A 22,899-nucleotide genomic window follows, 5' to 3' on the forward strand; every position below is an offset into this window, starting at 1 on the left:
ACCAAGGCGTCGTCTGCGAGGCGGATGCCGCCTCCGTCGCCTCGCAGGATGTTTTCAAGGTGCGTGCAGGGTTGTGCGGAAGGGTTGGCGGTCCCGAGATCTCGGTGGTGGGTGTGAGTGTGAGGGGATAGCCTGGGGCAGCCGACCTGCCTGAGGCACGGAGGCCAGCGTGGGACACAGTGGTGTCCAAGACTGGGGCTCGTGTGAGGGCGGTGGGACAAGGAGGGCTGAAGGTGGAGGGTGAGGTGGGAAGGATAAGGTGGGGCTCTGAAGGCAGCTGTGTGGGCTTGGCAATGGTTATGTCTCCAACACCCTTTCCTCCAGGAGACCCCTTCCCCTCGCTTGCCAATGGAGCCATGATGGAAGAGCTGTGAGGGTTGGGAGGCTGGAAGTTGCCCAAATTGTGGGGTGTGAAGGCACAGGATGCTGTGGTGTTGTGTGGCCAAGTCTGGAGTGGGGCGAGCTGGAACCCAGGAGGGGAGCAGGCAAAGGAGGATGTGAGTGGTGGGCAGGCAGGTGGCTGCTGCAGATCTTTCATCACCCCTGGACGTGGCTCTGCTTCTTAGAGGGAGGTCCAGAGGTTATGATGGGAATGAGTAGACCATCTAGCAAAAATGTCCCAAAAGGAAGGACTGGAAGTGTTATGAAGGCAAAGAGTACCAGCAGCACAACTTAGAAATGTGAAATTGCTTCCCTTTTCCATAGAGAGCAGAACAAGAAATTATGTATTTATATTGCAGCTAGGGACACCTAGACAAAGCGTTAAGGAAGTGGTTTTTTAAGAATAAACAGAATTAAGCAAAGGAAGAGATAGATTACAGGATGGATGACTTGGATATCTTCCAAAATTTTTAAGAGCAGGCTAAACAAATTTGACCAAGTATGTGGATGGGTTTGAAGACCTGTTGAGATAATTTCCAGACTTTTTTTCTGTGTGCTAGCTGTAGTCCTGACCAGTGCCTGTTCAGCATAACTGTGGTGGGTGATATGCCAACTACAGAGCTGTTCAGATGAAGAGCGAAGGAGCTGCTGCTCTTTAAGACAGTTTCCTTTGCTGTTCTGAAACAACTGACATACTGAGAATGAGAACACTTAACTAATATCTTCCTTCCCCATTTTGTTAATGAAGCACTGCAACATTGGCAGAAAAATCTTATTTTTGTTGATAGATGCTATCATCATGCCATGTTTTGGCCACGTTTTGTCTTACATTGACAAAAAAAAAGAACAGTGATTTAAGGGGATTTCCTTTTTCGACCCTTTGCTCACTTACACATCTTTGGGAAGTTTTGCATTACTTTAGATATGCATTTTTCTTTTTTTTCCCCTTCTAATTTTGTTGAATTTTTTTTCTTTATTCTATATGCAGTTATTTTTTTCATATACAAGCATGTGTTTTGAAGCTGTCTAACAAAAATATTTGGAAAACAATAAATTAAGAACCAGCAGGGGTTCCATAGTGGGTTTTGGTTGCAAAGCTCAGTACCAGGGAGGTATCAAGGTGTCAGAGAAGGTTTTATTTATCACGCTGTCAGAGGAGGTTTTATTGTATTATGCTGTGAAGATGCTGAATTGTTTCAGACTGAGTCCATGGGATGCTCTTAGGATACTGCTGAAATTAAAGTATTTATTGGTTGCTCTGACGTAAAGAACACCGCAGAAACACAATGACTGAACCTGAAAGACCAGGGCATAATATCAGTCTCTGTAGAAAGATCTAGAAAAGGAATGTATCAAGATTATTAATTTCTCCTCTCTGTTGAATTCATTTGATGTGGCCACAGCTGGAGAGAGTATAAAACATGAAGTGGTGGATTTGCTTTGATATTTTCTATGGTGGAGGAAGGATCTTGAGCTCATTAGAGAAGACAAAAGAATGTATTCAAGATAATTTTTGGGTTTGTTAATTTTGCCCCATTTCTCATCTGGGCCTGATTTTGCAATCAAGTAAATCAATGAGTTTTACTGCTGTCTAGATTTGATCCGGATTTATGTAATTCTGTATGAAACTAAACTGTTGTGAGAGAGTTATTCAGTGGTAACATGCCCACAAATCCATGTTAAACCATTGCTAGCATCTTGCCTATTAGAAGAGTGAGAAAATGAGAATATTTGTGTCCAAAATAGGTGATTTCAGATGGAAGTGCCTGTAGGCTGCGAAGCTTCATTAAGAAGAATCGTTCTGGGCTTACCAAAGTGGATGAATTAAATGCCACCCCACTGCATCATGCCGCAGAAGGAGGTCAAATAGAATTGATGCAGTTGATAATAGACGATTCTTCCTGTGAAGGTAACACACATTGTTAGAGCTGTTTTATTTAACATACAAAAAGTTCAGTAATCAAAGTGTTTGTTAACCAGCTGAAGCAGAACTGGTATGTGTTATCTACATTTGTAAATTTCAATGCAGTTCAAACTGTCTGCCACAGTTTTCAGGGTATCAGCTGGTGTTTGGGTCACCTTTGTTATTTTAGGGCTGTTTTCTCTCTAATGCAGTGAATCAATATATTTTATTTTGTTTGGGACTCAGATTTACAGTCTTCAGATATGAAGAAGAAAACTCTAGTGAAGTACAGTAGGCTTGAATTTTTGTCTTCCTTATGTATGTTTTGTGTCTTTTTGCATTTAAAATACTGGAAATGCAAAATATAATTAATTTGGTTTCTTACACTTGTCATTCAAGTTGTCATCACAGCATGTTTTCTTAAGAGAGGGGAAGAATAAACATTTGATGAGATAGGCCATCTAAAGAAATTTAGGGAAGAAGTGGTAAGTAGGAGAATGTGGGGCCTCAAATGATGGAAAACACTGTGTAAAGGTGGGTTTAGTAGTTACTAATAAGTATTCCCAACTACACAGAATCTGCAGATAGGCTGTTAGCTACTGAGCAAACTTAAAATAGTCCTGGAAAGCTCTTTTTTTTTTTTTTTCCCCCTTTTTTTTCTTTTCTTTTTTCTTTTTTTTTTTGGTGGCCAATCTTATTTTAGATTTTTCTGGCTTAAATATGTTCTTTTGCTTTTCAGAATGTAATTTTTGTCTTAATTTTTTAGAATATTTGTTGAAGTATGTTTGCAATCTTGTAGCTCAAAACACGTGTAGAACAGACCACTTTTATAACTGGCATGATTTGATTTACTTCTGTATTCTCCAGTGAATTAGAATAGATATGGTCTTTAATCTTACAATTTGCAAGCACTTATTATTAGCTCTTGTTTTAATTATTCATTCTCACTTGTTCTGTGCAGACGCTAAAACAATAGCTGCAAAGTTGAAGATAGGAAAGTGAAGAGGCAGAGAAAGAGGGAAATGAAAAAACTCTTGGGGGAAGAAAAAAGGTGTATAATAATGGGAAAGAAGTAGAGAGAAGTAGAGTATTTCACATCTCCCATCTCTCCACTCTTATAATTCTAAAAGATGTAATAAGAAAGCTTTATTGCTCTTTGCTAATCTTATCAAGCTTTCTCTCTGCTATGTTAGTATATTAATATATTTAATAGAACATTTTCTCTAACCAATACCATGTATTCAGCACAACATTTAATCAATTTAACACAATGCACTGTGTGACATGCAATCCTTCACCTTTTCAAAGAAATGTGGTTGTACAAACCTAAACCTCCACTGAAGCCACTTCTCAGTTTCTTACAGTGCAATCAGAATATTTGATGGTTTTGCGTTGGTTTTGGTTTTGTTTTGTTTTCTCTCCTTTGACCTAGTATTAAATGTGATGGATTCTTCTGGAAATACCCCACTGCACTGGGCCACAAAGAAAAACCAAGCTGAAAGTGTTAGTTTGCTCCTCAGCAGAGGAGCCAATCCAAACATTCTCAACGCCAATATGATGGCACCTTTGCATATGGCTGTGCAGTCCCTGCATAATGAAATTGTTAAGGTAAGTTTCATCATCATCATGGCTTGGCTTTGCGGACGAAGATTTGGGAAGGGCTTTACCCACGCTTACTGCAAACGCGCTGATGGCTGAAAAGGCCAATGCAGGATAGGCAAGTCCAGTTGCAAAAAGCACAGCGGAAGGTCTCCTTGGGTGGTATAGTCAAGGCACGGTTCTTTCTGCACTGTCTTTTTTCCTCAAGACTGATTCTTTGTGTACTCTCAAAGGAGGAAGCAGTGTTATGTATGGTGTGTTTCCAAATCTCCCGATTGGAGGCCAGGGTGGACCACTGATGGTGGTCAGTATGGCCTAGGCTGAGGTATTGTTTCGGTGAGTCCTTATATCTCCTCTTTGGGGCTCTTGCGGCAGCCGGTGGCGAGTTCACCGTAGAACACAATCTTAGGGAGGTGGTGGTAAGTCTAAAGTCCACATAAATATACAGACTTGATAAGTGAGTCAACAGCAGCTGTGTGGAGAACACCAAGACCTTGTTTACATGTGTTATATCTCCTCATATGCTTTGTTTAGTGACCAGAATGTGTAAGATATTATGCTTATACAAGTGTTTGTGTCTGCTTAGCACAACAAGTAAAAAGTAACTTACTGATTTACGTATTACTGATATTTGTGCTATTATAGTAGTTGTTGTTTCTCATGGAGAAATCTCTTAAATTTTCCAAACACAAAAAATTTTATTTAAAAGGGTACTTTTTAACACTAAAATTTCATGTAGGCATGTGTTATTTCATATGTTTATGTTCCATTTTTTTATACAATAGAAGTATCAAAATTTTCTTGAAAGTAGTATTACTTTTTTAAGCTAGATTAAAATTAGTCAGAAAACACAGTTCTCAAAAACATTTTAATAATAATTTGAATAATAACAGAACTAAAGGTGCAATTAAAAATCACAAAAATACGTTGTGAAAAATTATGGAAGTGTCTGTTTTGAACCTTGTAAAATAGCAACAGCATTGAAATTTTAAGCAGCATCATTTTTTTCAGTTGTCCAAGTCCAATGAGAATGTTTTAACTCCACATGCAGCATTTAAATAGAATTTTAGATTTTATAGTACTTGAATTTACTAGGTGAATTCCACCTTAATGTCACATTAATTCCTTTTTCAACTTTAAGTTGCCTCTTTTTCTAGTTCACCCAAACAAAAGAAAAACATATTCCTGTATTCAAGGCTTAAATTCCCTAAGAGATTTTCAGTGCGAAAATATTTCACCGTCTTCACATAGTTGAAAAAACCTATATTTAGTACGAATTAAGAAAAATAAAATATGAAATACAATGACATTTTTAAAATGGGCTTTGTATCAAGTTCTGGGTTTGGGCTGTTTCACAGGTCTGCTCTTGACTAAATATGTGCTCTCCTTTTTTTCCCCACTCTATTTACTTAAGCTAATTGTCCTTTGGTGTCTATTCTCAAATTAGAGGGATTAAAATGTGCCTGTTCCTCCAGTTCAGAAACATTCATTTGAATTACTGAAAGACAATTAAATAAATATGTAGAGAGAGGAATAAGTATGGTCATTATCATTTCCAGATTCTTTGCTTCTCAGAAAATACTGGATGCAGCTGTAGAGGTACTTGCTGACACTGATAGCTCAGTGTTTAACTGTTAACATAGGGACTGAAGCAGGAATTCAGGACTGGAAGGGTCTCTGTTTTCATAAAGTCCCATCTGTCTTGATCTTATATAACTGTTCAATAGATGCCCAATCAAGCCGGATCTACAACATTGCCACTTTCCAGGGAATACAGAATATTACAAGACATTTTGACAAACTTCATTTGAAAATCCCTATCCACAATTTGCTACAGAAAGTATTTTCTCCCAGTATTGGCGAAATCATTAAAGAAAACTTTAAGATATTCTGCAGCTATGTGCTGTTTATCTTTGCTACCCAGCTGACTGCTGTAAAGAATTTTACTTTGTTTCGTCTGTTCTCACTTTCATAATTTTACCCACATTTTATACCTCCTCTGCCTATGCTTTGTGGGCTGCTGGCATGCAAAAAGAATAAGTTGCAGGAGTGCTATGGGTGGTAAACAACAAGAGTAATGGAACAGGCCTTTTTTGTTGGATTTGGCTTATGGTTGACTGAATGTTTTCTTAAACGTTTAGATTTTAGTCCAGCATAGCAGTACGGATGTTAATTTGGAAGGGGAAGCAGGGAACACACCTATAATTGTAGCATGTTACAAGGATAATCCTGAAGCTCTGACACTCTTGGTAGGTATATTAACTATTGTCTTTTGATGTTATTGTTTACCTTAATGCAATGGTACACTGTTCCTGTGTTCTGTTTTAGGTCCATGATTATCCTTCTTTCATTGAACAAATATTCAAGTTACTTTGTTTAGGTTACTAAGAAACTTTAATCTTTTAAGAGCATATATAAATACATCTGAGTGGCAAACAGAAATAGGTTAATTTTCAAGGATATCGGAACACAAAATGAAGTACATGTATCGATGTATGGATATAACGTGCAAATGATGTTTGTCTATACATTTGACGATGAATATACAACATTGAAAAAGGAGACAGCTTCCGAGGAGACTGCCTATAATAGTATGTTCATTAGTCAGAATATTCTGTATGTCTTGAAGTTATATTCACGTATTATTTTTCAGATTGAAAATGGAGGGAAAATATGTAAACCAAACAAAACGGGATGTATGCCTATTCATGCAGCTGCATTTTCAGGTGCAAAAACATGTATGGAAATTCTTTTAAAAAAAGGTAAATATATTGTACCCAAGCAGTCAGTAGGATTTATTATTTATAGTAGCGTTACCAATTTACTGCTTTAATTGTCAAAAGAATTGTGAAAACAAGCACTTATAACTGTGATTGAACTTAATTCAATTAAGAGAGAGAAGTTAATGCAGTTATTCCTATGGGCAAATCATGCTCATAATTTTTGTAAGATTGCAGCAGCAGATTAACTGCTTTCCTAAGTGTTTATCCATTGTTTAATGATATAGATGTGAAAGGTTTGTATTTTGAAGGGGGGAGAATATTATTGCACATTTAATATGTTTTGAAAGGCTTTATATCTTCTGTTACATCATTCTTGCTTAAAAAAAAATCCCATTTATTTTCATTTCTCAGGTGAAGAATTGGGTCACTCTGCCAAAACCCACATTAATTTTACCAATAATGGAAAGTGCAGTCCGCTTCATTTGGCAGTTCAAAGTGGGGACCTTGAAATGATTAAAATGTGCATTGAATTTGGAGCCCAAATTGACCTCAAACAGGTAAAACTCAGGGTGGAGCGAAATATTAAAGCCTAAGTATCTCTAAATGTCTGAGTGGTATGAAAGAAAGGTGAGTAAATAATCATTGCTCATTGTCTCTTCCAATGCAAAACCCGGGGAGCAGCAAACGAAAACAAGCCTCTAGCTGAAATCAAGCAAAATGTCAGTTTTCTTTGTTACATAGGATGTTGTGACTATGAAAAGTTTTCATGGATTCAAAATACATTTGGGCAGATCCATAGAAGAAAAATTAGTCCTCAGCTACTGAATGGAACAACATTCCCTTAGGCTCAGGAAGTCCTTGAGTCATAAAGAGATGAAGGTTGGGAGAGCGTTTTGGAGAATAGTGTAGCCTTCTTTACAAACTCTTTACTATGCATCTGCTCTCATCCCTTCTCAGAAATGGGATCTTCAGTCTGAACTTTTCACATCATTCTTGTTTATCCTTATATCTTGTTTATTGCCAGCCTTGCCATGGCCTTTACAGTATCTTCTTTGTAAGAAAGCACAAATTCCATGATTACTACTGTTGCTTCCTTGATACTGTTGGTGTGAGGGCCTGAGCCCAGCTTCATATGAATAAACATCTCTAAAAATACCTATCATTAATCAAATGGTTTGCAAGGCTCATGAAAACAAAGATAAAAGTGGTTTAGCCTTTTTTTTATTGGTTTGATTCTTTGAACATGCCGGTTTTGAATGAGATGATTTATGCTTCTGATTTTGTGATGGTAAGACTGTTTAGAGATTTCTTACAGCCTTGTGGAAAAGCCCATTCCAATACATTCCTGTTTTAAAAAGGAGAAAGTCAAAACCCTTAGGCATGTATCGAAACTAGTTTGTTCCAGATAGCTAAATGAAATACATTTTTGGCAAATACTGTTTGAGTCACTTATTTATTGCTTCATAATTTCATGACTGTCTTGCCTATAACAGTTTAATAACATATTAGACCATTTTAATGTGCAGAAAAGTTTATTCAAGAATGACATCTAAGGATGATTCCATTTAAGGAAGTCAAAAACATTGTCAAATAATGCACTTCCTTTGTTACACAGGCACATTTGTTTGCTTATTCATTTGTACAGGTCTACTTGTGGTTTTCTGTAACTTTCCTTTGTTTCATCTCTTGTATTAAAGGGTGCTGTTTGTGCCTCTTTATCAATTCAACTACTAAAAATTGTCATCTCATATCTTAGGGACTTGGCATTGAATAGTAAGAAGCTTTGTAGTGATTCTTTAAAACAGTCTTTTTAGCATTTTCTGGTCTTTAAGATGTCTATAGAGTTCCACTACTTCAGTTAAAGACTCAAGTTTCATTACTTGCACAGAAATTTAGGCATTTAGAAATTACAAACCCTGGGCTAGGTCACTAGTGTGTTTACTAGGTTGGGGATTAGGTTGTTGGGGTTTAAATATTTCGATGTTGTTTTATTTTACCATTTACAGAATGAGAAATGTACAGCACTTCATTTTGCTGCCACTCAAGGAGCAACTGAGATTGTAAAGTTAATGATGTCATCCTATGCTGGTGAGGAATCCATTATTGATGCTGTAGATGGGAATAAGGAAACATTGCTTCACAGGTAGGAGGCGGCTCTGACAGACTTCACTCTAAATTGTGAGCCGTGATATTCTTACTTACTCTCAGCATCCAATTATACTTTGGAACTCCCTTCCATGTGGGTTGGAACTTGTCCATGGAATGGAAGATAAGTTTAATACAATATGAAAGGATCAATAATTTGGTCGGAATATTAAACATTCTGGTGATGATATCAAAATGAAAACAGGTCCAGTTACCTTGGAACCATATTAAGTAATGTCACTAACAGTTTGTACTGAAAATATACTACAGTAAAACAGTACATGGACACATTTATGGAATTGTTAACAGCTTCTGATGTTCTGGAATAAATGTCCTCATCTAATGGGGTTGTGTTCTCCAGAAAATGAATGAAAAACAATATAAACAGTTTTAAAGATATGGTTTTTTTTTTCCCCCAAAAAAACCCTTACACCTGATCAGCTACAAGTAGATGTTGGTACACTTGCCTATGACTACAAAGTTGCATACGGTGTTTGTGTATGTAATAATCCTGTCTTTCACAGTCTATTTGATACCAGAGCACTAGATTGTTGATAAGTTTCCTCAGTCTTATGTAAGAGAAAGTTAAATGTGCTGGCTACCAGCTCTAAGGGAGATAGCATATCTCCATGTTTATACATTTTTGCAAGAAAGTTAAGTCTCAGTAGTTTTACAATATGAAATGGTGGAGAGTCAGAGGTAGTGGAAACGGTTGTTCTTTGGACATGGTATAAAGTGGAATGATTCAAAGATAATTGATGAAATTAAAAGGAGAGTGTGTAAAGTTAGGATAAGGTTTGGGTGCTCTTGAAGATGCTACCGCGATAGAACGTGATTGCAGACGAAGTGACGATGGAATGCCAAAGAAAATCATGCAGACAAAATATACCAGATAACTGGCTGTCACATCCATGAAATTTACTGTCCTTGGAAAAAGAATAACACTCTTTTACTCCCTGTATCTGAAACAAGAAAAAAAAATATTATCAAGAGTCATCAGAAAAGTAGAAAGTCACCCAAATCTCTCAGAATAGAAATAGATTGAATAGGAATGTTAGCTGGTTGAGAGGTGAAGGATCAGTGAAGCGTAAGCGGGACTTGATCCTTTCGCATTCTTACTGTCATATTTCCATCTAAATATTTTATAAAATTACTTTGCTTTCTCTTCAGTCACCTTGGAATTTATTTTGAGTGTGTGTGAAGCATTTGGTATTTATGCCTGGCTGGAGGGGTAGATAATTAGGTAGATAATGGAGGCATCTCTACTTATTTGGAACCGTGAAATGATTTTAAAAATACATCTTTTGAGTAATCATTTCTAAATATAGTACACCCACTGTTATTACCTCTTATAATGCTAAGGAAACTGTTATCTTTGAGATTCATTACAACCTTGGAACAGTCTTTCTGTGTTGCTCATTGAGTAAAAATATTTAATAAGGGTCTGACTTTTGAAACCATTTAGAGTGCATGTATTGACCATGCTCTACTTGTGCTTTGCCATTTTTTTCCCTATAATATTATAATTCAATGTCTTATTGTAGAATAAAACCTGAGAATTTTTCATGTGTATAGACAGCTTTAAAATATTTTCAGTAAATTTATAAATTTCAGCACAATTTATATCAGTATATTTTTTTTTTATATTTTGTTCAAGTAGACTTGGCTGCCAGAGTCAGAATATGTTTATCCATTGCCATTTGAACCCCACTGTAGCATTCTTACACAAAATATATAGCAAGCTATTTTTTAAGATCAGATCAATGAAATGGATTTGAGGCTCTAGATCTGCCTGTAACAAACTGGGCCTGAAGTCTATGGAATTCTGTATTGACCTTGAGTGGTACAGCAAAAGATCTGACATATGAAATGACTGGTTCTGACAAAAATCAGTGGTAAATTGCCTGTTGACTTATCAATGAAGGTTTTGTTTCCTGCAGTGAGTTTTCAGTGTATTGAACTGAATTCAGTTTAAAACCAGAACTCATGACAAAAAATTTTTAAAAAAAAATGATTATATTAACTATGTAATAAAGGTATCTCTCTGTCTTTTTATTTTAAAATGTATTATTTGAAAATACTAGAAAATGCAGCAGATGGAGAAAAATGCTACCCTTTGGCTTGAATTTTCATTGTCCTTTCTAATGTTGCTATATTTTTGCATTTTTCCCCCACAGGACAGCATTGTTTGACCATTATGAACTGGCAGAGTATTTGATTTCAATGGTAAATATTTAATCAAGCAACATGTTTGTAGAGATTATTGCTGTCTTACTACAGGTCTGCATAGAGAAATTCATAAGGCAGAATGTTTTCTCAGGTATAGGTTATTTAGATACATATTTATTTCATAATGCATAATTGACAGTTACAGTACGATGGTAGTTATGGCTCCATAATAGAATCCCGCAGTTACAGAGCATAAAAACTTGCATTTTTATTTCCATTTTACTTACTCAGGTTTCATAAACATCTTTTACCAAAAATGACAAACTGGTTCAGTCATCCACACTTTTAGGATATGAAATAAATGCTAAGCATTGAATTTAATCTCATTTCTCCAGAAAGAAATCCTTCCTTTGAAGTATGTACATGTGATTGTTCTGGGATCACACAGCCATATACTGGAGCCTATTCATGATCTAGAAATATTTTTTTACTCTGTGTAGTTTGACTTTATTTCTTCACTGAATAATTATGAGGGAGAAAGAAAGAAACGTAAATGGGGATTATTACTGGCTGTGCTCCAAGGGTCCATTTATACCAATTGAACTATGGCTCATATAACCATTAGATGCCCCACTTTGTTGAGGAAATTCTCAGAAGTCGGAAAACTTCCTTTCAATTTTATATATGTTTAGGTTTTTTACTTAATGCATCACAATTAAGAAAAATTCTTATTGTTTTGCTTTTCTCAGAAACTGTTACAGGAATTAGTTAGGTTTAGTGCTTGTTTTTAATTCAAATGTGAAATGGTGAGATTTGACTGCTTAAACTTTTCTGACAAAAAACCCCCCACTTTCTACAAAAGTTATTACCTGATAAATACGGGCTGTAGTTTTTACACGTGGAGGCTTGTGTGCATAAAGAATTAGAGGGAATATCTTTAATGCTGCATTTGCTATGAACAACCTTTTATTCATGAGTACCAGCTATTTTGACTGTTTTGGCCTCTTCCATAGAATCTATGCTGAGTGTTTGTTTGGCTTTCCATCTAAACTATGTCAGTTTTGAAACTTCAGGGCTGTTTTCATTTGTCCTGTCTGGCAATGGATCAAAATATGCTAACTGGGGTTAGAGGGACGTGGCATGTACAACTTGTGCTGCCTGCTCTCTTGGACTCCTGGCAAGATCACTAGGTATCACCTATGCTGTAGTGTAACTGAGAATGAAAAAAGAAAGACAGAGCAATGTTACTGCTCAAAAGGAATAGCAAATTCCAGTTCAGAATGTCTTTCTGATTTTAATGAAGAACAAAATTTACTTATACATTAAATACTCACATTTCCGCACATTAACTTAGGATGATCACTTTCTTTATGTTATTTTTGGTACTTTTTGTGTCTGAAGATAAAAGCCATTGTAAACAGATGCAGTGTTACATCTAGCTCTTCTAGACAGAAAAGGTAAAAAGCTCTGTGCTAAGCAGACTTGTCCAGGCATACTATGTATGCTACTTAAAACAAAAATTACAAAATTTTTTTTGTAAGTTGTAGGTCAGTGTGCTACACAAAAACCAGAGGATCAAATTCTGCAGATATTTCTTGCACATCTTTTCATGATTTTGCATATGGTCTCAACATAACACGGCAATGAGTACATGCTTGTGTTTTAATGAGATGTACAGCTGTGGTTTGCCATAACTGATGGCTAATTAAAATCTTAAAATACAGGAAAAGACAGAAATCTAGATCAATATGCACAACTTGTAAACATTACAAAATTTTGTAGCTTTAAAGAAATACTAGCTACAAATTGGTTTGCAAATTAAGCATTTTAAGCATGTTGACAATGTCAAAGCGGCCGTTGTCACGTTTGACGATTAGGTGCACCATATATGGTTTGTGCATGCAAGTGGCATGAATGTATCTACAAGTTGTGTACACAACCATATAGAAGAGCAGACAGGAAAATCAGAAAGTTCTCATGATTTAGCCAGTACCTTAGTAATTTCCCATTGACTTCTAGAGTGGTTTTTCTTCTTCTTGTGTACTGGACAATTTAGCATTGAGGTGCCTGGTGCTTCCTGATTTTACTTCATCAATTTTATTGGAATGTGCTTATTCAAAGTAAATTAGTAATTTGACACATTTTCTTGCTGCTTTTTTTTTGTTACCATCCCTTTTCCCCTTTTGCTCCTTTTGTCTACACTAAAAGAAAAAAAATCAAAAGATTAAATTGGTATAAATACTAATTGATATCTACAAATTTTGCATAATATTTTATATTAATGTCTAATTCATATATATTAATGTATAAATACAAAAGTAAAAGGAGTTTAGAAACTAAATTTACAACTCTTACTTCATCTGTATTGAAAATGTGATAAATATAGTGACAATATGAAAGTTATTCCATATTGTGATAAATAACGATGGATGCTGCTGAACTCATTTTGCTGAAGGCTGAACAATGATGTTAGCTAGAGGGAAGGTGATTAAAGATTGCATTAATAACTGGAAATTGCTGTCTTGTATTCAATGAAATGAATGAGCCACTTGGATAAAAAAGGTCTCTGTTTCTTCAGTGCATAAGAACATTTTTAAGAGGTGGTCTGACCTTGTAGGAAGGTAACTGGGGAAAGGGTAATGCATGTGTTACTTTCCAACGTTTCATCAACATACATTGGCAGCTTCCTGTTCTCTATGGTAAAGTAATCATTGTACATTTATTAAATGTTTCTTATTGCTACATTTACAGGTTTCACCATCCTAGAAAGTAAATATTGTTAATGGTTATGATTAATTCTCTCTCAAATTAGGACTGGACCCAAAGATGATTCAAGTTAATGTAAAAACTCCCATTGATTTTTTTTTTTTCAATGAGCTTTGGAAATTATCTGAAACGAAATAGATTTTTTTGTGTACTTTGTTCATCCAATTTGATGTGCAACTCAATTAGAAAAAATGTATCTAAACCATCATAAAATATACATATATCTGATAGGTTCATTTACTTGTATCTTCATACTCCCTTGTTGGTAGGATATTTCAGATAGATATGTTCATGCTCATTGTATTTTGCTGATACGATTATAGTGATACTGTGACCATAGTGACCGTACTGTACTGCCAATATGCATCTTGCGCAAAAACAGACAAAACAGTAGAACTGGGCTTCTGCCACAGTACCTCGTTCCAGTCCTCGTGTTTCCCCTGAGGAGAGAGGCCCTGTCAAAAACCCTGGGTTTGGAGAATAAAAAATGTATCAGCTGTTGATACAGCTACTTTGGGGTAAAAATTAACTTGGCTCATATAGTTTATGATGAAGAACAGAAAATAGAGATAGGCCAAGTTATGCAGATCCAACTATACTAATCCCTGGATGCATTACTACTTGAATGGTATTTATATAGTGTAGAGGTTCAGAAGGGGTGTGTTCTGATAATTGTTTGCTAAGTAAGACATCATTCAAAAAAGCTGCAATTTTTTAAATTTTCAAGAGCTTCAATCACAGTATTTTAAAATTAGAATTGTATATTTTGGTACGTGAAAAGGTATCCTAACAAAAGATTGTGAGTTGTGAGTTTAGTATACCTAGAAGTAGGCCACTGTTATTTGGGCATCTGAATTTATATATATATAAGACTGCACTGTGGCTGATACTTTGAAAACATAGTAGTTTTATATAAAGTTGTAAAGCGTTTATTGAATTTACTTACCTGGAGTCCCTAAGAATGCCTCTAATTTTGCTATGCCTATAAAGGGCAGCACCATTTTAAAATTCAGTTTATTCATTATTCATGATAAACTTGAAATTCTTTATTGCAGGGAGCCAATATTGATAGTGTTGACATAGAAGGTCGATCCCCACTTCTGTTGGCCACTTCCTGTGCATCATGGAAAATTGTGAATTTACTGCTCTCGAAAGGTAAAAAGGCATATATACATATGATATAATTCCTTTGATCAGGGTTCATACATCTGTAAATCTCTGTGTCTATCTTTCCTCTCAATTTCAGTTCAGCACTTCAGCATACAGTCCAGGAGCAGCTGAGCTAAGCAGCTGCGCAGTGTTGGTATCCCCTGAGATAAAGGAAGAAATAGTGTGATGATTTCACCCGTTTTAATACAGAGTGAACAGACTGTAGAAAAATGTGTATGCCGTGTGTCATGCTTCTCAAGGAGAGGTGGCATCGGCGCTGCATTCCTTAGCAGTTCACAAAGTAAGCAGAGCTGTGGAATAAATACACCACTTACAGAGCCATGTTTTCTACCAGAAATCAATCTTTAACTGTTAAAGCCCATACTTCAAGCATTACCTGTGATTTTATATAATAACAGTCACCTGTGACTGTTTGAGATATACCTCTCAATTGCTACATTTGGTGCAAACTTATTATTGTTACTATATTTCCTCTTGTTCATAGTAATATAACTGACTTTGTTAATAAGCCCTGTAACACGTTTTGGAGCTGTAACAAGATTGCAGCTTTAAAAGATTAGAAGAGGTGATCATCTGCATCTTTACATTACCTCTTGATTTGTGGATGCTCATTATCTGTGAATACAAGGGTCTCACACAAATCTTAGTGCTGCAGTGAAACACAAAATGCATAAACACATGAGATAATGATGAAATCTGAGTCTCAATAGTTTTTTTTTTTTCTCCAAGTAAAATTATATGTTATGATATTGACTTGAAATAATATTTGGTATTTTATAAACACATTTGTTCAACAGTTGTTCCTTTGTTTTAAACACCATCAATTAGTGTCAGGGGCCAGCAGTTTTGAAGTTGCTGGTATTTATTTCCCTATTTATCTAGGAGCAAATGTATCATTAAAAGATCATCTTGGTCGAAATTTCTTGCATTTGACGGTATTGCAGCCTGGAGGATTACAGCATTTGAATGAGAAATTTCTGCAGGTACAGTAAGCATCAATTTATGTCTTTTTGTCACCCTTACTAGAAAATGTAAAGAAAAGAAAACGTTTTATTTCAAAATGTTTGTAAAAGTTTGGTACTTGTTAAGTTACCCAGTGTCACAGAAAATAGTTTGAAGAGGTACATATCTCTCATGAAAACATTTCAAAGCAAATAATACAGTTTTCTTATTGCCAGGCAAAGGAATAACATAATCCCATAAATTATTTTGCTGTTGGGGGATTGAATAGCTGAAGAGGTAGGCAATAAAATATAGAACTTTTCACTTCTATTTTCCCAGCTTGCATGCAGTAAACCTAGGGAACATGCTCGTATTAAATCAAGCACTAGGACTTAAATAGCTTACACCACATTCCACAGGAGCTTTCTGAGGACAGACCGTAGTGAAGAACTTGATTTAGTTTTAAAAAGGATTTCAAACATGCATTTGTATTTGGCTATGCTGAGGAAGTGCTCATACTGCTAGAGCTGAAGCTCCCTTGAAAGAGTTAAATGTGTTAGCCTCCAGAGCTCCAGAAACAACCTTTTAAATGTGAATCAAATATAACTGGTCTTACAACATATGCTGAAATCTGTAAACAACTTTGAGTAAAGCAGAATGGATTTAACCTCCATTTTCAGCAGATTTAGAGAATCAGTTTTTAAATGGAGTGGTAAGTGCATTGACTTTCTAATTACTGAACATACTAATAATTCAGACAAAGGAGTGGATGAGATGAGGGAAGGAGATTTTTACTTGCTTTAAGAAAAGCTATACATAAGATAATGATAGAAAAAGTATGGAGGAAAAACGGAAATGAAGGTGAGAAAGAGAAATAGGGGAAATAAAATTACACATCAGTGAACTGATGGTTCTTGACAGCCAGAAGTTTTGCTACTGAATACAGACTATGGAATACCCTTACATTCTATACATGCCTTCTGCTGACAGTGATAAGTATTACGGTCAAATGGCACCAAAGAAGAATTTCCTGTATTGTACTGTGGATGGACTGCAGTAACAGTGCAGAGTGGCGAACTGCTGTGTTCTTTGAAAGAATAGTTGCTTGAAAAAATGGTGACCCACAAATTAGCAGACATTAAATGTTTATTGTTACTAAATTTACTTTTCCTAAAGTTTTTTTCTTAGATACTGCTTTGAAGTATTAATGTTACTGTTACAAGCTATTAGAAGTTGAGGAGCATTAGTGATATAAATGTAATTATGTCGTTTTGGGTTTTTTGGGGGGGTAACAGATGGAACATATTAAAAATCTTGTAGTGGATGAAGATAATGAAGGATGCACTCCATTGCATTATGCATGCAGACAAGGCGTGGCCCTCTCTGTAAATAATTTACTCAGCCTCAACGTTTCCATCTACTCTAAAAGCAGGGACAAGAAGTCACCATTACACTTTGCTGCCAGGTTAGTAGTGCAGTCGAGGCAATGGAACCAATGGTATTTTGTCCATCTATATTTTTCTGACATTAACTTCTATGTTTATTTTTTAAAGCTATGGGCGCATCAATACATGTCAACGACTTATAAGAGATATGAAAGACACAAGACTTTTGAATGAAGGTGATAAAAAGGGGATGACTCCCCTTCATTTGGCAGCCCAGAATGGTCATGAGAAAGTAGTTCAATTTCTTCTGAAGAGAGGGGCCCTTTTTCTTTGGTAAGGATACAGATTTCCATCCATTAAGGCAAAAAGGAACTATCCCCCTACATTTTATATCCGTTTGCTGGGAAGTTAATACAATATAAATATAAATACAATATATGACAATATTTAAGATATTAATATATGCACATATACATACACAATGAAAGTGCATATCTATGTAAAACTAAGCTGATTATGCCTTTTTCAGCCTGTCACATAGAATCATGACTAGCTGTAAAGCAAGGCTTGTAACGCTGGCAAAACTGAGTTTTCTCTAAATCCAACCGAGAGAAGAATATTGAACATTTTGATGGAAAAAATACTGGTTTGGAAATATTATAATCACATCAGCTTCACTTACAAGCTTGAGGGGGGTTCTTGGGACTGATGGGTCACAGGCAACTCGCCTTGCACTCGTAAGTCCTGATTTCAAGTCAAAGATCCTCAGATCGCTGTCAGTTCCACAAAAGCTTCCAGGTTAACACCAGTAAAGCCAAGTGCCAAAGCAACCAAAAGCTGAGAGTCCTATGTCCGAGGTACAGTCTAGAGCTTTAATTTTCACATCCTGTGATTCCACGTCCCTACAGCTACACCTTGAAGCTAGGGGCCTGAGTGGTTTGGGGAGATCCTTTAGTAAATTGACCTGTCATATTCATTTGTGACTGCAGCAGACCCCACTAAATGGACTACAGTAAAAACTTTTATTTCCAGTGTCCATAGCTGAACTAGTACACCTGGCAAGGGTAGCAATGATAATATACGTCTATATATGATTATATATGTGTATGTATGTATACACATGTATGTATGTATGTATCTATTTAGGCTTAATTTAGACTTAAATATGGCATTTTTTAAAGAAATGTCCTGGTAGGTTCTAAGCGATAAAAGGTTTAATGAGTTCCATTATACTAAGATGAAGGAACAGATTTCTGTGCTTATAATGTTTTGTATATTCACTATCCTTAAATGCAAAATTCTGTAATATGACTATGATCCGTGCCACATCTGTTGCCAAGTATTATAACAGAATATCACAAGTCTTTTGTGTCATTTTCAAGGGACATGTAAGAAAATGGGCATGATCCAGATATATACAGATACAGAGAGGAAAAGAGAGAGGGAGACCAAATACTATTATTGAGTTGAACCTTCTACTTCCAAGTGATGTATTGCTAATCACATAATAGTTGACAGAAGACGTGGACACCTCTGCAGTAGTCATACCAAAGAAAAGAGGGTTGAGTCAAAGGAGGAGGCATTTACATTAAATTTATAAAAAGTGTTTAAATGAATTTATAAAAAAGTAAATTTATACTTACTAATTTTATACCACTACATGTAAGTGATTATAAAGGCTGGACAGCCCTGCACCATGCTGCCTTCGGGGGATACACTCGCACAATGCAGATCATTTTGGATACTAATGTGAAGTGCACTGACAGAGTGGATGAAGAAGGGGTATGTGTTCACATAGCATTATTTGTTTATTGCCTGCTATTACTTCTAGACCAAACATCACTGGTATGCAATCAAGTAGTTTTCCACTGTGCATTACACAAGTCATATTTCATATCCCATGGCAGATTTAAAGGCTATATATTTCACCACTGTTAAAGTTTATTGCTTAGATTAATATACGACTGCTGAAATTCTTATACAATTCTTATAAGTAGGTTAAAAAACCCATGTAAATAGCCTAATAGAAAACATAAAATACTGAGTATGTTAGAGATGTCCCTCTTGCCCCGCTTACACTGCAAGAGTATTTTAATAATGTGGTACAAACAACTATAATTCATTAATATGTTGTTTGAAGTCCATCTGTTCTTCACAGTGATGTCCAACTGATCCAGCTCCTGTCTTGCTCTGAGCTTTGGACAAATGCACTATCTGTTGGGTCAAGACAGAATCCATTTCCTGGATTGGAGACCTAACAGTTCTCCATCAGAAAACATAGGGCGGTCATTTTAAAGAGCTCTTCAGTTTCTAACACAGAATGTGCGGCTAATTTCTCTGAGAACCGGTGTTACAAACATTTAGAATGATTAGATTAGAAACAGATCTTGCTGTGCAATTAATAAGAAGCCAATGCTTAGTTCTTAACTTCCATCAGAAAAATCTGGGTGAGTTGGGAAGGCTTTCAAAAGTAGTTTCAGTGTGACTTCATTCCTAAACCTCTCATTGCCTTATTTTTATGAAAGTACCCAAGAAAAAAATACTCCTCTTAAAAACCTGTGCTTGTGGATTTTCTTGTAGATTTTTTTTATATGAGCATGTCTGGATATAATTGGATACTTTCTTCCTGATTATCAAGTGCAGGTGTTCTGTGTCTGTAGATACCATTATTTTTACATATTTTTGACCAAGTTGGCTTTTCTTAACAAATTGGCTTTTCTTAACTACAGCCGAGTTTCCTCTTCAGATTTAGTATTAATGTAGCTGTAGACCTAGAATAAAGAGCTTGTCTGTAATGTCTGTCAGAATCTCTATGTCAATATTCTACTTTTTAATATTGCTAGTTATAAGTATTCAGGACTTGCAACTAAGAACAGCATGTGGCTTTTAAATGTGGGAAAGGACTGAAATATGTAAAATTCTCATAGATACTTTGCTGTACTACCATTCTGTGCAGAACACAGCTTTGCACTTGGCTGCGAGGGAAGGACATGCAAAAGCAGTAAGGTTACTTCTTGACTATGGTGCAAAAATTCTGTTCAACAAAGCAGTAGCTTCTTTTTTCCATGAAGCAATACACAATAGGAGGAAAGATGTAGTGTCTGCTGTCATTTTGCACAAAAGGTAAGGTACATAGAAAATGCTTTTTGAATTTGTTTTCCACTTTGTTTCTTAACTGAGATTAAATTGTGAAAAAGTGTAGTTTAAAAAGTAAGACTGAGTATGTATTTTAAAATTCTAGAGATTATGTTGTGTTTTAGTGAGAGCAGATAAAAAATGGCATAACTGTAAAGGACATCAGATATGTGGGATATTGTTTTCTATATTAGACTGAGTATTCAGAATCTGTTTTAAAACATGCACAAGCCATTAGAAATAAGTAATCTTTCTGATGTGTTCCCCCTTACATACATAATTTTGTCCTTTCATGTAATGCTTCAATACCTGTAGAATTTTATACAAAATGCGAGTACAACTGATACCATTCAAGAGGTTCAATTTAAAATAGTTGTTTTAAATGTTGCAAATATTTTAAAATGTGGCAATTCCACTGCAATTTAGAATATTTTGTATTACAATAAAGTGAAGCCCTACTTCGGGAATAAAAGTATTGCACCACTGCTTAATGATCACATGGTAAGAGTTCCTGAACACTGCCAGTATTTTACTCTATTTATTATTACTTGCCTAATCTTGTAACCCAAGATTACAGCTTTAGTTGAAGTTTCGTATATTTTAGGTCTTAGCATAGTTGAAACATTTCTGTTCAGCTGATAACAGCGTTAAACATAAATCATTCTCAGAGAAGCATCCAAAATGTTACTAAATTACTGCCTAAATAGCTGATTTTCCAATTAATGACATGAGAACTTTTTACATATTGTGATTTGCAAGATAATATCTTACATAAAATCCAAAAAATCTGAAAGTAGTTAATTTAAGAGAAACAACTGATTAGTTTTCCATTGTCTTAACTCCTTTTTGCAGATGGGAAGAAGCTGTTGTGACATTCTCTCACTACTCTAGTGCCAATAAGTGTCCTTTGTTGGAAATGGTTGAGTATCTTCCTGACTCATTTAAAGTAAGTTTTCTGTACATATTGAAGACATGACTGCACAAAAAAAACTTCGTACTTTGCATTATTTACCATTGTTTTTCTAATGCTGTCCTCATGGTTTATTATAAAATAGAAAAAAAAATCACAAATTGATTTAACTGTATTTTAGTGGTAGTTTTAGTTTGGCCAGTTAAATTTCTTTAGTATTAGAAAAAGTTCTTAGCTTTCTGAGGTCAATGGAGTTGTAAGAGTATAATTATAAAGTAGTGTAAAAAGTAGTATAGAAGTGCTGAAAGTCAGAAGAGAATTGGTTTCAAAACCATATGAGATATCTTCACCTACTGAGCCAAATGTTAAATGACGCTACAGAAATGCTTTTTATTGAAATAGCAAGTGACTTGGTGTATGTATATATATATATATTCATAAACACTTCACATTTTTTACTTGTAAACTATCAGGTAGCCTTGTAAATTGTGTAGTTTAATATTTAACTCCTACATGTAACTCCAGGGTTCTGTGTCTTCAAAACATACACCATAATATCTGACTAAATCATCGCTTCTGTTATATAACTGCTGTGTTTGAAAGTCATTTTCTTCAGGTACAAATGCATTATTTCTGATTAACATTATCTATATCACCTTCATTCATTTTTCTGTTCATCTGCAAAGCTGGTTTTGGACAACTGCATAATTGAGTCTTCAGAAGAAAAGACAAGTCGAGACTTCTATGTAAGTGGATGAAAAAATTTTAGGAAGACAGTAATTTTTATGGTCTTAGGATGGAATATATCAGCATATGCCTGGCTATATGTTAGCAGCAGTATAATATTTGGATAATAATAAGGCTAAAAAATCATCAGCTCGAGCTTTTAGCTACTGGTACTGGACTAAATTCTAATGCCCCTTAAATATTTTCTATAGTTGCAATTATAGCTCTATAGTTGGTAAATTGAAATCAGCCAATATTTTAACTTGATTTATGAATAATTCACTAGTTATTCACCAATAACTGTGTTTGAATCTGTGCTTTTAATATATATATTTGTCAAAAAACTCCTCAGTATTAGGATGAATTTAAAAAATCACTTCACCAGATACTGGCAATCTTCAACTATTTGTCTCTTTTTTTTCATCAGCAAAGCCACTGATTTAATTATCTTTATTGCCTGTGTGACACTAAAATGAACACATTTTTGACTTGAAAGTTTGGGAAGTACACAATATTTAATCTTCATGCTTATGCATTTTAAGAAGTATAGCATTAAACAATCTATAGACTTTATCTTTGTGTTAATTCTTGTAGTCAAGCTGGGTGTGACAGGTTATGGATAATTCAAATTAACAGTGATAGAAGACATAGTATCAGTTTATGCACATCAAGCATGCTTAACATAAGTAGTACAATTGTCATTGATAATTCAGAGTCAGATGTGGTTTTTTTGCAAATTCTTGTCCAAAATCTGATACAGTAGATTGTTTTCACAATGCCAGGGAGGTATGAAGGTTCTATAGTTATGTTACATTTGAAACCATATGGAAAACCACCTTATCGGTTACTACGTTGGAATGAGTCTACATCATTAACAGAAAATTTGCAAATTTTCTGCTACTGTACATTTTCTTTATATTGTGTTATCAAAGCCATATAAATTTT

The 22,899-nt window shown here is 35.3% G+C and overlaps 1 protein-coding gene across 1 annotated transcript in view; it reads left to right on the plus strand.

Moving 5' to 3' along the window:
- Window positions 1–5: 5 nt before the first annotated feature.
- TRPA1 (transient receptor potential cation channel, subfamily A, member 1) overlaps window positions 6–22,899 on the plus strand; it is a gene marked incomplete at its 5' end in the record, with an annotated part of 38,332 nt that continues 15,438 nt past the window's right edge. The window contains 16 exons of the mRNA XM_010140635.1: window positions 6–59; window positions 2,128–2,290; window positions 3,717–3,892; window positions 6,025–6,132; window positions 6,537–6,645; window positions 7,018–7,163; window positions 8,613–8,749; window positions 10,929–10,977; window positions 14,742–14,841; window positions 15,739–15,839; window positions 17,094–17,263; window positions 17,352–17,516; window positions 18,851–18,965; window positions 20,140–20,306; window positions 21,171–21,264; window positions 21,915–21,974. Of these exons, the coding sequence (XP_010138937.1) occupies window positions 6–59; window positions 2,128–2,290; window positions 3,717–3,892; window positions 6,025–6,132; window positions 6,537–6,645; window positions 7,018–7,163; window positions 8,613–8,749; window positions 10,929–10,977; window positions 14,742–14,841; window positions 15,739–15,839; window positions 17,094–17,263; window positions 17,352–17,516; window positions 18,851–18,965; window positions 20,140–20,306; window positions 21,171–21,264; window positions 21,915–21,974 (1,914 nt within the window). The remainder of the gene's footprint in view (window positions 60–2,127; window positions 2,291–3,716; window positions 3,893–6,024; window positions 6,133–6,536; window positions 6,646–7,017; window positions 7,164–8,612; window positions 8,750–10,928; window positions 10,978–14,741; window positions 14,842–15,738; window positions 15,840–17,093; window positions 17,264–17,351; window positions 17,517–18,850; window positions 18,966–20,139; window positions 20,307–21,170; window positions 21,265–21,914; window positions 21,975–22,899) is intronic.

The sequence above is a fragment of the Buceros rhinoceros genome, unplaced genomic scaffold, assembly GCF_000710305.1.
Source record: "Buceros rhinoceros silvestris isolate BGI_N320 unplaced genomic scaffold, ASM71030v1 scaffold12807, whole genome shotgun sequence".
In the NCBI taxonomy this organism is placed as follows: Eukaryota; Metazoa; Chordata; class Aves; order Bucerotiformes; family Bucerotidae; genus Buceros; species Buceros rhinoceros.